This window comes from Haliotis rufescens, unplaced genomic scaffold, assembly GCF_023055435.1.
Source record: "Haliotis rufescens isolate VD_foot unplaced genomic scaffold, xgHalRufe1.0.p SCAF_9, whole genome shotgun sequence".
Taxonomy (NCBI): domain Eukaryota; kingdom Metazoa; phylum Mollusca; class Gastropoda; order Lepetellida; family Haliotidae; genus Haliotis; species Haliotis rufescens.
Window position 1 is genome coordinate 23,536,047 of NW_025964383.1, and position 14,924 is coordinate 23,550,970.

General features: G+C 37.5%; 1 protein-coding gene across 3 annotated transcripts in view; it reads left to right on the forward strand.

Annotated features, from left to right (window-relative positions):
- The window catches only part of LOC124124459, a 136,702-nt gene that overhangs the window by 112,724 nt on the left and 9,054 nt on the right, over positions 1 to 14,924 (forward strand). Inside the window, exons 19-23 of one of the 3 annotated variants that reach the window (XM_048391317.1) lie at positions 7,657 to 7,718; positions 8,255 to 8,297; positions 8,511 to 8,590; positions 8,787 to 8,853; positions 9,485 to 9,591. In XM_048391317.1, the coding sequence (XP_048247274.1) occupies positions 7,657 to 7,718; positions 8,255 to 8,297; positions 8,511 to 8,590; positions 8,787 to 8,853; positions 9,485 to 9,591 (359 nt within the window). The remainder of the gene's footprint in view (positions 1 to 7,656; positions 7,719 to 8,254; positions 8,298 to 8,510; positions 8,591 to 8,786; positions 8,854 to 9,484; positions 9,592 to 14,924) is intronic. The other 2 variants (XM_048391319.1, XM_048391316.1) reach the window with 2 other exon arrangements.

Consider the following 14,924-nt stretch of genomic DNA (forward strand, 5'->3'; position numbering starts at 1 on the left):
TCCCAGCGGATGTAATATTCCTACAGCAGAAATGTTTCACAACCTCGATTGCAGGGAGCTGAAGACGTGACATATTCAGACAGAGACCATAATACAGAGACTGTTATATGGTCTCTGATTCAGGTAAGGAATATGTTAATAATATTGATCACGTATTAAAGTTATTTATCTTCTGTAAGCCACTTATTCTGTTTTATATATGTTAGTTAATGTGTGATTTAATTTTTGTAGGATAAGCAATCTACCTAACTTATGTTAATCCTTGCTAATGTATATTATGTAGAAATATGTTTGCTTACTTATATTCCTTTATCTAGATTCTCTAAAGTGTCTCATTTTTTTAGTTCATACCGTACCGACTAAACTTACTTTTGCAGGTGTGAAGAATCAAGAACAAATTAAATGACAGGAGTTTTGCAACAGTGAACATTGTGAAGTGGAAGATAAGACATTTGAAAGGTATGGATATTTTCACTTGAACTTGTTGAAGAATACCGTGATGACAACTTTATCATGTTGGGAATTTTGGCGGTGGGGTAGCCTAGTGGTTGAAGTGCTGAAGACAAAGGTTCGATTCTTGTCATGGGTACAATGTGTGAAGTCCATGTCAGGTGTCCCTTGCTGTGGTATTGCTAAAAACAGCGTAAAACCATACTCACTCATGTGGGGATTCGGGTTGGAATTGGTCCCCATCAAACTATGCTAGTTGTAAGAGAGGGTTATACTATAAAGGGAAATAGCACCTTGCCTACTATTGCCTGGTGAAAACAGCACCTTGTTATTTTTTTTACCTTGGGTCTGAATATGCCCGAATACATGAAATTAAACTTGCATGGTCACTTGTAAACACAAATAACTGAGAAATTCAGACAGAGACCATAATACATAGACTGTTATATGGTCTCTGATTCAGGTAAGGAATATGTTAATAATATTGATCACGTATTAAAGTTATTTATCTTCTGTAAGCCACTTATTCTGTTTTATATATGTTAGTAAATGTGTGATTTAATTTTTGTAGGATAAGCAATCTACCTAACTTATGTTAATCCTTGCTAATGTTCAAAAAGGTTTACATTAAAAACTAGCATCTACTCGCCGACTCTGATTTGGAGATGCAACTAAACTTATTGTGAAAATATAATATGCTTTGATTTCTTTGAAGTAAAATAAATGCAATTAAACTTGCAAACACAAATAATTGTTAGAAGTTAATCACCTAAAAATAGTTTACATTAGAAATTAACCTCTGCTCAGATTTACTCATGATTCTGATTGGGAGGTGCAACAAAACTTATCATTGAAAGATCACATGCTTTGAAGTCTTAAGTAGCTTTACTCAGATTAGCTCAATGTCAAGCTGAAACTGAGTCTGGCGAAAATGTCAAGAAACTGGACAACAGGTATACTATATATGTCATATTTATTTTAGTAAGTAGGAAATAAATAGTAATTTTATAGAAATTTCATTTATATATCTTTCGGCCAGGAATCAACATGTCTCTCCAGATAACAGACAACAATTAGTAGCCCTTTTTGCCAAAACAAGGTGCTGTTTTCGTCCGAGAAATCAGTGACATTTTGCCGAGGTGCCGTTTTAGCCTCACCCATAAGAGATAACCTAATAGATCAGGTGATCAGGCTCGGTGACCTGGTTCATGGCATCTGACAGTAACCATCTAACAGTGTGGATTGATGTTCACAATATCAATCACTGGATTGTCTAGAATTTTGGGCCTACCTTTAGAATACAGTACCTAACTTTTCAAACAGGTCACAGTACCCTGTGGTGTAATTCGTAGTATTCTGTTGCCTGACACACTGGCAAAACAATGCCTTGTGATGTCAGGGGTCATTGGATGTGCATATATATGCTCTTTTCAGTGGTCTATCGTCTCCACACGCTATGTTGTTGCATAAGTTTTAATTATTTGTTTACTAAATATTGTTTTAAACATATTTATTTCACAACTTGTGAACTGGATGGGTAAACAAGCAAAAACTTATTTGAATACCACTCCAGAATTAGAATACAATATGATATGACAAAAGTACAGTCAAGGAATACAATTATATACATGTTCTTATTATAGAAACTACGTTGTCGGCGCTGTCAGGTCGCATTTTTAGTAGTAATAGACAATAGTGTACTGCAATATACGGCAAGGAATAGTATTATAAATTTAAGATGCTATGTAAAATCACAAAACCTATTGGATAGCTGAATGTAGTCTTGTACTGATTTAAGAATTTCTAAGTTTATTTTTGACGTCCTTTCAGGATTACCTAATAGAATTGAATTTAGATCATATCCCTTAACATAATAGTACATATTCTGTCTTAAATCATTGTAATTTGGGCATATGAGAAAGAAGTGAAGTGCATCTTCAGTGTGATGGCCACAGCTACATGCAGGATTATCTTATAAATATTGCCTGCGGATGCACATTTTATAACCAGTGCTTGTTTATTTTCTATATGCTTTTATTTCATTTTTTACTTATTACAGTGGTTAAAATGATTATAAATATAAATTGAAACTTATAATGTGCAATAAGCGGGTTATAGCTAAAACGGCACTGACTGGCGAAATATTATTACTTGACGAAAATGATACCTTATTTTTTTTTTACCTTGGTAAAATAAATGAAATTAAACTTGGAATGATAACTTGCAAAGACCAATAATTGTGAAATGTTAAAACAAGTTTACATTAGAAATTAGCCTCTACTCCAACTTATCCTATACCCGACTCAATTTATTGTGATAACATGCTTTGAAGTAAAATATATGGAATTAAACACACATCGTCTCATACAAACACAAATACATGTAGTTGTTAAACGTTGAAACAAGTTTACCTTCGAAATTAGTCCCCTACTCCAATTTACTCACCGACTCTGATTGGCAGACACAGCTCACTTGTTGTGAATGTATTTTTCACTTTAAAGTTTAAAGTACTCAATGTCAAGCTGAAACTGTATTTAAGAATCCTAACATGGTGCTGTCAGATTACAATTTTTCACAATGGCCTTTCGATGTGTCATTTGAACATGTTGAAAGGTTTTACAAGGGATATTTGTCAGTAATAACTGATGCTATTTCTGCCCTTACATTACAACAAATAAATCCGCCAATATGGAACTATTTTATTGATATGTGGCAACAAACATACTTCAGGCTGTACAGTTTACAAATGGGTTAATATCTATGTCATCTTGTTCCTCCTTATGTCTGGGCAGTTGCTCGCTACAATTTCGGAACTTCTTTACAGTTACAGACAGAAAATACCAGAACTGTTAACTACTACAAATCAAATACTGTATGGGTTTCACTGAAAGTGTCGCCACAACTGAAAATCTTCAAATACATGTACCTGTATTTGGCTATAAATTTGACTATTTTTTTTCTGTTCCTGCCTATTATCTATTCCTGCCTCAGGTAAGGATGCAGTGATTTATTTAAGTGCACACATATATCACAGATAAACTCCTGAAGTCTATGAAAGTTATTTACAAGTTATACACATAAGGACTTAAAGGTGGAGAATGTATTGATGTGAACTTCTTTATTATGATGATCACAACATTTCGGAGTATGTACTTACTCCTTCATTAGGTGAATATTCACAATTCTGCTCCAAATGCAGAGATCAATGCTCATATTGTCAACCATATTTGCCATTTTTATATCATATTCATGTGTATAATACATTTTATTTCTAATAATGGCGTAATTGAGACACACAAATATAAAGTAACCCAATACTTTCCGTAACGGGCGACAATGCTTGTCGGTGACTTGGTTGATGCATGTCATTGATCCCAATTGTGTGGGTCGATGCTCATGATGTCAGTCACTGGACTGTCTGGTCCAGACTCGATTATTTACATATAGCCGGAATATTGCTTGAGTGCGGCATAAAACAACAAACCAAATCATAAGTGCGGGATGAGTGATTTGAAATTAGCAAGTTTTATGTGACCTTCAATCACTACAACCTGATCTGAGTCTTGAAAAGATATGACTTTGATTCAGTGAAAATTTGCATCATGATAGTTTCAACTGTAGATACGGTTAATCTGTTTTTGGTACAGTTTCTGTTTATTCAATGTATATGTTGTTCAAATAAGCTTTGCCTCTTCACCAACCCTATTCCTCTTTTGGAATAAATAGTGTCTAATAATTCAAACACCATCACTACTAATCATCCTAGTAAACACAACAAAGAAATGCACATCAAAAACGTCATTATTATTATTTCTGATCTCTGATAAATTAGAAAAAACTGTTATCCAGCAAGATACATTTCCTTGGTCCCAAGAAGCATGTTACATAGTAAACTGACTCGATAAGTTGAATAGCAGTCAGCGTGGTTGTAAAGGCACAACTGATTAAGCCGTCACTACTCAATTAAGTAATTAACAGACAATTGCAAGTACTAATACCCACCCGACACTAATTGCCCTGTTAATCCCTAGTCCACAATGAGTTGACATTGAGTTCATTTTGCTAATTAGCTGTTTTTAGAGTAGCAAGGTAATAAACATCAAAGGTGGGGCAGGCTTTGATCATGTGTTCTGTAGAAGAGATGATGTCACTTGTTTTATGTTTATTTAGGATTAGCTACATCCCTTGATGCTACCAAGGCAGCCCTTGAGATTATCAGACAGTTTGGCTTGACACAAACTGATGTTTCCCTTGTAGCACACTAAGTGTCAGACACAGACTTTGACCACTCTGTGCAGATGCATATCAATGCATAAAGAACATTGGGTAGATGATACAACAATGCCACACAAGTCAAAGTTGGGTTTCACAGTATTTAGAAACAGATGATGGATCCAAAACTTTATAACAGTAATTATGATTAATTTAAACTTTGCCAGGCCAATATTTTGGCAGATTTGCATGTTATTGTTAATCTTCATTTAGTTAATTTTCAAAAAAGATAGGATAAATTATAAAATATGATAATGAGACATGAATTTTTGAATTCAGATCAGAACAAACGGAGGGTCACCCCAAAATGTGAGAGTCTCTAGGGGAGGCTTTTGACAAAATGGACAATAAAATATAAAGTGCTTTGCATTTTCTTTCAGGGAGGGTTGTGTCAAAAAATGAACGAGAGCATACCGGTAATACATGACCGGCCCCTTTAATGTAATATACATAGTTTTTAGTTGATGGTTCAGGTTGTACTTTTCAGATGAATTTTTTATCACTGTCTATGATGGACTACCCATTAACGGTAGATATTAAATATCCATAATAACTTAGATAAATGCTTCTACAGTGTCATCCTAATTTGTCAAAATTTGAATTTCAATATAGCTTCCATTAATGAATTTGGTGAGAATATCTATTGTCTGAATTCCTAATATACTTTCTTTTGTATTTGGTGTGCAAGGGTAGCCTAGTGGGTGAAACAGTCTCTGAAACCCGGGTTCAATTCACCACATGGGTACAATGTGTGAAGCCCATAGTTGGAATATTGCTAACAAGCTGCATGAAACTAAACCAACTCACTCGCTCATTATGTTGTATTTTGAGATAACTTACATGACATGTGTTTTGATAATTATGAATAGTTGCATTTATGTATTTATGTATAAGAACCTATGTAACTTAGTTTTGCATAGTCTCGTTTACCCTTCCTTACATTTTGATGTAATGCAAACATTCAAACAAAATGCAGGTGAACCTTGTGGTATTGTTTTAGAAGACCGGATACATTTTTGTATTTTCTGAACACTTTTCTGTTTGCAATGGCTTATTTACATGTTCAAAGATTGGTTAAATATCAGTTGCAAGATAAATTGTCAATACCTCACTGTTCGAGAAAACAACTTTAAACATTTGTAAATGTGTGTGTTTCATAACTTTTGACTAACAAGTTTCTAAAGATGTTATGAAATGTTTCAGGTACCTGGATTTCACAATCTGACACCAGCTACATTTAAGAAGACCTTGCTCACACAATTCAGACAAGGGACTCGCCGGATGATGAACAGTACTCCTGATAACAACCAACAGATTCACCTCAGAAAGTGATGATTCTGAATGAATAATGCCACACCAGTGTTACTGTAGGTGGTTTTATTATGACACTAATGAAGTCTGAATGAATTTATGCCAAAGCACTGTGACTATGTCCAGTTTGTGTACACCGATGCTGACTATACAAATCTGAATGACTTTTGTGGTTTACTGCAGAAACATAATCGACTTTAGATATTCTTCTTCAATAAAATTCTTCTGAGATTTGACTAATTTGTTTATTTAGAAAATGGCATTGAAGCGTCTGTTCTGTAAGGCCTTGCAAACACCACTGGTTACTTTATGCTAGTTCCTCTTCTTGCTTGATCACATTTCAATTTGTGATATGTACCAATGAAATGCCATATAATCAATAAATAAGATTTTTTTCCAAAAACATGATTTGTTTTGCTTCATTAGCATAAAGAAATATAATGCTGATCAGCCATAACATAGGTGCTGAACAAATATAAAATGTACTAATGCCCAGAATGTTTTCCTACTATAAATACAGCTCACTTAACAACAGTTGTAGTTCCACCTTAGTAGACAAATGACATTGATATTTTTTCTGTACTTTATTTAGGTGTTTTCTATGGATGCCATTAGTCATATGCACCAATTTGGGACAATTGTATTCTGTTTTATATTCCCATGAAACTACACTGTCCCGATATAAGTACTGATACCGTTCCAAACTAATCTGTTTATCTCACCAGGGCCAAATGCCAAAGCACATAGCCAATGACTTTCCATTTTTTTCTGAGTGAGAATGCTGTTTTGCCACTTTTAGCAATATTGCAACAATATCATGGTGGGGGACACCAGCAATAAGCTTCACACATTGGACCCATGTCGCAAAACAACTTGTGAACAATGCATGCCCACATATCTCAGTTTGAGGAGGATATTTACAACTAAAATAACACAGAATATTACAACAGGTACCTGTAATGCACAGGCTAACATTATTTACCATAAGCAAGTCATGAAGAAAATTTGCATCCGGAAACCTTCCGGAAACCTTCCAGATGCCTTCAACAACCTTCAAATTGCTTGGTATTTTCAAGTTCATTTTTTTATGTGTTTCACACTTAAGTGAACAAAATGCACCCCCCAAATTTTGACATTTTTTTTGGAAGGTTTCCGGAAGGTATCCGGGCCGGATCCAAAATGGGTAGGTATCCGGAAGGTTTCCGGAAGGTTTCCGGAAGACGGAAACCTACACTTTTTTTGCTGTGCAAGTGCCAGTCTCTGTCCATGTTACAAATTGTAAAATCAGTATTTAAAATTGTAAATCGATCCTACTTTTAAACAAACTTTCTTTTTTTCCGATCGTCACGGTATGGCTGAAATGTCTCCAAAGTCAAAAATGTTTTACCTCACTCACTCACGGCCTCTTTTTTACATTGCAGGAGGTTGATCACATTGTTCAATTATATGTTGTCATGTTAGAATGTGTTAGTACATGTATAATGGTTGTTAGAATGTGTTGTTATAATGGATGTTGTTTGGGTATAATTATCGAAGGTTGTAATAGTAACTATCATTCATTATTCATTTTATCTTCATTAGTGGTAGTGAGGGTTTCGTTGATGTCTCGTCATTAAAAAATAGTTTTTCCTGAAGGTTTCGATGACGTAGAAAAGCTTGCAGCAGACTTGGATAATGTGGAAAAGGTAACATATTTTCAACATTAATAATCAGTATCATTAACGTGGTCACAAAATGACTGTCAAATCAAAGGAATGTGTTGCAAATCATTTACAGACTGGTGTGTGTCATAGGCGGATTCAGGGGTTTGTAGTTTCAGGGGGTCTAGACTTTATATATCTAACAAAATCGATTAGAACTAAGTACACGTTGCTATAAAAAATAAAGTGAATGGATTGAGGCTTTGGGATTAACGCTGTTTTGAACTCAATTATATCACACAATGTCAGTTTAATGACTGAGTGGATATGGTTTTAAGGCGCTTTTAGCACTAGTCCAGCAACATCACGGTGGGGTTTATGATAAAGGAATGGCCAATTCGTTGGTAATAAACTTTTGTTGTATTGCTCTTTAAGCCAGTGGTGCATCCTCGTGCCAATCTCCTTGCTCCTCGTGTCCTTCAACGCACGCAAACGCATGCTCTCATAAATACTAAATATACACACGCACACGCACGCACTCACGTGAATCAGGCAAAGCTAAGATACTTTGTTTGTTTCAGGAGAAGGACAAAGTAATGCTACAGCTGAGTCCTCTATATACAGGTAGGGAGTCCTCTATATACAGGTAGGGAGTCCTCTGTATACAGGTAGGGAGTCCTCTATATACATGTAGGGAGTCCTCTATATACAGGTAGGGCGTCATCTATATACATGTAGGATAGTATTACCTGAAATAGATATATCCCTCGATCACTCATACACTATTAACAAATACGATTAACATGATGATATGTAAACTTTCTTTTCCTTCCTCAGCTGAGTGGCAGAACACATTAAGTTACGTGGACCGGAACATAGGCATCATTTCAAGGTTTAAAGAGCCACGACTTGATACTGTAAGTGTTTATGTTGGTGTCAACAAATGAATATCAGATCAACAGTATTTACCGGTAGAAAGTTGTCTTAGAGTCACTGTCAGTCAATTAAAGGATCCTAGGAGCATTGAACTGTTATACACTCTTATAACCTGATACTCATATCTTCATAGGGATTGAGGTTGATCTGATTCATCTAACTGTGTTGCCTTTACAGACTGACTATGAACGCCAGGACCATCTAATGTTCGGAGATTCTTCTGAGACACCACGTGACTTCCCAGGTAAATGTAACAACTTCAATGTTGTGTGTAATAGGTTGGAATCTTTCATGTTTTAGATATCACATTTTCATATCATCTAAGTTCACATTTTGCTAAAACGTTTTCGATAATTATTGTACCTATTAATTATTCGTTGTTGTAAAATATTAGGTTTAAGTGTTAGTTAACTGTACAAGCTAAGAACGACGATGCAATATCAGGGGCAAATGTGTAAATGTATGTATGTAATAATTTTCCCGATATCAATATTAGACAGTACTGGTTAAGATAATAAGCTAGACTAGTTCTATGATGCGCACACACTTATGTCCCCTTATGTACAAAATACAGAAGGATAGTTCACCTTTTTGCGAACACCTGTCATCACCAGTACTTGATAGTGATTCATGAATACATGCTTATAATAAAGTCGGAATCTTACAATGGACAATACTAACTTTTATGGTCACGGAAAGTGTTTTGTCACTTGCATTCCCCAGTTGCAGTTGAACATATTGAGGAGATCATAATCCGATGTAGAGATTCGTTGTCACACTATCAACCAGCTGTTTGTCAGTTCTAGGTTTGATTACCACTTGGATCATCATGATGGCCTCTAACTCATAAACTGACTTTTACATATTGCATCTAGATACTGACAATCAACGGAGACAAGCACAGAAAAGCCACGTCCTTCAAATAAGACAGTTTCAACAGGGAAGTCTAAGCAGAACTCCTTTGTACGCGATGCTTGAAAGTGTAAGTATTTGTTAAACATCCGATTATGGAATGTTGAACTGCATGGCGAGTAATTAGTTTGTGCAATTGTAGCCACTAAATTATCAAATATTTAGGTAAGGTTGATAGATACAATTTAAAAATGACTAAATGATCACTTTAATTCCGGTTAAAGAACTGTAAAAGTTATGTTCAAACGATATAACTATTTCTTACTTAACCCTGAAGGAGATCATCACATGATCACTTGTGTCCTTTTATCTGACAAAAACTTTTGGTTTGGTTTGGGTTCAAAATCGTTTGTTCCTCTGGTTACCAGACTAAAAATATTTTAACTGTGCCCTCACTTTGTACTCATAAATTCACTCTTTTGTGGTTCCTATTTTTCTTGTAGTTCCTCGCATGCATCAGTGGCACATCCCTGATAGGGAAGAACTTCACCTTTTAAGAGCAAAAGTAGTTCCATTAAACTGTCCATAGAATTTGACCTCGACAACACATTAAGAATGAACAACTTACGTTTCCGATTAATATAAGACAATTAGACGCCTCATAAACGTTCGCCCGCCATGAACCGCACGTGATGTTTTCCTAGCATTTGCTTTATTTGTAACTTTTTAACTTTTCAACATTTTTTTCAAATTGACCCAAACATTCTTTCAGATCTACGTGTTTATCTTCGGGGAGAATTAAAGTTCCCACAACACTATCTATATTTATGTCAAAATGTCCTTTTTGAGGTTGGTGCTACAAATTTATCATAGACTAATGTGAAACCTAAGTCTTCAATACGCCACTGCAAACATTGCAACGTGTCCCCACAGTGGCCTTTATCCATCGTAATAATAGCAAAACAATCCAGGTAAACAACAATCACATCGTACGCTTTACGTTTCATCATACGGGTAAAGCCGGAAGCTCTGCCTTATTTCTCGCCAGCATGGAGAGGACTAGTGTCGATGACGCGCAGCGCTGGATTTAAAGTCGAAAAATATGCCATTGATATTATAAATTCGTTTATGGAAAATGTCTTATATTATCAAACATATGTCATCACATTATTATTTCACTATATATAATTTCCTCCTTGATGATTTGTGGCGCATTCTGATTAGGGTTACCTTTCTACAATGAGATGGTGTAAAGCACCAATAAGAATTAAGGTGTCATTTTCAGTTTTTTTGCTCAAATGGTTGAACTACTGTTATGTCACCTGGCTTCAACACTTAATCTGCATCGGGAAATGCTAAATGAACATGTGCACATATCGGAATGATATTACACACGACCTTTCTACGAAGTTGGCGGGGGATATTGAAATGGGTTTCGTCCGTCCGTGCGTCCGTGTGTGCGTGTGTCCCGAAATCGTTTCCGGAGCATAACTAAGAAACCGTTAAATATTTCTCTACGAAACTTTGCATGTCTATCAGACTCATGCTGAACTGGTGCCTTTTGCTATTTAGGAATTTTGGAAATGAATATTTTTTACGTTTCCGTGACAACAAGTTGGACTTAGGTTCTATAAGGGTGGTATTCATTTCCGGAAGGTAACTCAAAAACTGTTAAAAACTTTCTTACCCAGCTTTGCATGTCTACCAGGCACATACTGAACTGGTGCCTTTTGCTATTTAGGAATTTTAGAAAATTTTATTTTTTTACGTATCCATGGCAATAAGTTGGATTTAAATTTTAATATAGGGTGGGTTCACTTATGGAGTATAACAAATAAACTGTAAAATATTTCCTTGCCAAACATTGCATGAAACGTTTATTTTTGAATTTCCGTTCCAGCTATTTTGACAAGGGCTAAGAGAAATGTTGGGTCAGTTACCTGGTTTTGATCCATAACGTGTTAAAATGGGCGGGGAACATAAATGACTTCGTCGACTATACACTTGTAACACACGCCCTTCCTATCCTTTTATGGGCAACCTTGTTACTGTAAGGACTGTTACATTCTGAAAGGCCTGTTACATCCTGCACTGACTGTTACATCCTGTATCGCCTGTTGCATCATGTAAGGCATGTCACATCCTGTAAGGCCTGTTACATCATGTAAGGCATGTTACATCCTGTAAGGTCTGTTACATCTTGAAATGCCTGTTACATCATGTAAGGCCTATTACTACCTGTAAGGCCTGTTACATCATGTATGGCCTTGCATGTCACATCCTGTAAGGCCTGTTACATCATGTAAGGCATGTTACATCCTGTAAGGCCTGTTACATCCTGTAAGGCATGTTACATCCTGTATGGCCTGTTACATCATGTATGGTCTGTTACATCCTGTAAGGTCTGTTACATCCTGTATGGCCTGTTACATCCTGTATGGCCTGTTACATCCTGTAAGGTCTGTTACATCCTGTATGGCCTGTTACATCCTGTATGGCCTGTTACATCATGTAAGGCGTATTATATCGTGTATGGCCTGTTACATCCTGTATGGCCTGTTACATCCTGTAAGGTCTGTTACATCCTGTATGGCCTGTTACATCCTGTAAGGCCTGTTACATCATGTAAGGCGTATTATATCGTGTATGGCCTGTTACATCCTGTATGGCCTGTTACATCCTGTAAGGCCTGTTACATCCTGTAAGGTCTGTTACATCCTGTAAGGTCTGTTACATCCTGTAAGGCCTGTTACATCCTGTAAGGCCTGTTACATCCTGTAAGGCCTGTTACATCCTGTATGGCCTGTTACATCCTGTAAGGTCTGTTACATCCTGTAAGGCCTGTTACATCATGTAAGGCGTGTTACATCCTGTAAGGTCTGTTACATCCTTTAAGGTCTGTTACATCTTGAAAGGCCTGTTACATCATATAAGGCCTGTTACATCCTGTATGGCCTGTTACATCATGTAAGGTCTCTTACATCCTGTATGGCCTCTTACATCATGTAAGGCCGATTACGTCCTGTAAGGCCTGATACATCCTGTAAGGCCGATTACGTCCTGTAAGGCCTGATACATCCTGTAAGGCCTGTTTCATCATGTAAGGCCTGTTACATCCTGTAAGGTCTGTTACATCCTGTAAGGTCTGTTACATCCTGTAAGGTCTGTTACATCCTTTATGGCCTCTTACATCCTGTAAGGCATGTTACATCCTGTATGGCCTGTTACATCATGTAAGGTCTCTTACATCCTGTATGGCCTCTTACATCATGTAAGGCCGATTACATCCTGTAAGGCCTGTTACATCCTGTAAGGCCTGTTTCATCGTGTAAGGCCTGTTACATCCTGTAAGGCCTGTTACATCCTGTATGGCCTGTTACATCCTGTAAGGTCTGTTACATACTGTAAGGTCTGTTACATCCTTTATGGCCTCTTACATCCTGTAAGGCCTGTTACATCCTGTATGGCCTGTTACATCCTGTAAGGTCTGTTACATTCTGTATGGCCTGTTACATCCTGTATGGCCTGTTACATCATGTAAGGCGTATTATATCGTGTATGGCCTGTTACATCCTGTATGGCCTGTTACATCCTGTAAGGCCTCTTACATCATGTAAGGCCTGATACATCCTGTAAGGCCTGTTTCATCTTGTAAGGTCTGTTACATCCTTTATGGCCTCTTACATCATGTAAGGCCTGTTACATCCTGTAAGACCTGTTACATCCTGTATGGCCTGTTACATCCTGTAAGGTCTGTTACATCCTGTAAGGTCTGTTACATCCTTTATGGCCTGTTACATCCTGTAAGGCCTGATACATCCTGTAAGGCCTGTTACATCATGTAAGGCCTGTTACATCCTGTAAGGCCTGTTACATCCTGTATGCCCTGTTACATCATGTAAGGCCTGTTACATCCTGTAAGGCCTGATACATCCTGTATGGCTTCTTACATCATGTAAGGCCTGTTACATCCTGTAAGGCCTGTTACATCCTGTATGGCCTGTTACATCCTGTAAGGCCTGATACATCCTGTAAGGTCTGTTACATCCTTTATGGCCTCTTACATCATGTAAGGCCTGTTACATCCTGTAAGGCCTGTTACACCCTGTAAGGCCTTTTACACCATGTAAGGTCTGTTACACCCTGTATGACCTATTACATCATGTAAGGCATGTTACATCCTGTAAGGCCTGTTACATCCTGTAAGGCATGTTACATCCTGTAAGGCATGTTACACCCTGTAAGACCTGTTCCATCCTGTAAGGCATGTTACATCCTGTAAGGCCTGTTACACCCTGTATGGCCTGTTATATCCTGTAAGACCTATTACATCCTGTAAGGCCTGTTACACCCTGTATGGCCTGTTATATCCTGTAAGACCTATTACATCCTGTAAGGCCTGTTACATCCTGTAAGGCATGTTACATCCTGTATGGCCTGTTACATCTTGTAAGGTCTATTACATCCTGTATTGCCTGATAGATCCTGTAAGACCTATTACATCATGTAAGGCCTGTTACATCCTGTAAGACCTGTTACATCCTGTAAGGTCTGTTACATCCTGTAAGGCCTGTTACATCCTCTAAGGCCTGTTACATCCTGTAAGGCCTGTTATATCCTGTAAGGTCTGTTACATCCTGTAAGGCCTGTTACATCCTGTAAGGCCTGTTACATCTTGTAAGGTCTGTTACATCCTGTATTGCCTGATAGATCTTGTAAGACTTATTACATCCTGTAAGGCCTGTTACACCCTGTATGGCCTGTTATATCCTGTAAGACATATTACATCCTGTAAGGCCTGTTTCATCCTGTAAGGCCTGTTACATCCTGTAAGGCATGTTGGGGCGGTCGGGTAGCCTAGTGGTTAAAGCGTTCGCTCGTCACGCCGAAGACCCGGGCTCGATTCCCGACATGGGTACAATGTGTGAAGCCCATTTCTGGTGTCCCCCGCCGTGTTATTGCTGGAATATTGCTAAAAGCGGCGTAAAACCATACTCACTCACTGTAAGGCATGTTACATCCTGTATGGCCTGTTACATGTTGTAAGGTCTGTTACATCCTGTATTGCCTGATAGATCCTGTAAGACTTATTACATCATGTAAGGCCTGTTACATCCTGTAAGACCTGTTACATCCTGTAAGGCCTGTTACATCCTGTAAGGCCTGTTACATCCTCTAAGGCCTGTTACATCCTGTAAGGCCTGTTATATCCTGTAAGGTCTGTTACATCCTGTAAGGCCTGTTACATCCTGTAAGGCCTGTTACATCTTGTAAGGTCTGTTACATCCTGTATTGCCTGATAGATCCTGTAAGGCCTGTTACACCCTGTATTGCCTCTTACATCCTATAAGGCATGTTACATCCTGTAAGACCTGTTACATCGTGTAAGGTCTGTTACATTCTGTATGGCCTGATAGATCCTGTAAGGCCTATTACATCATGTAAGGCCTGTTACAGCCTGTA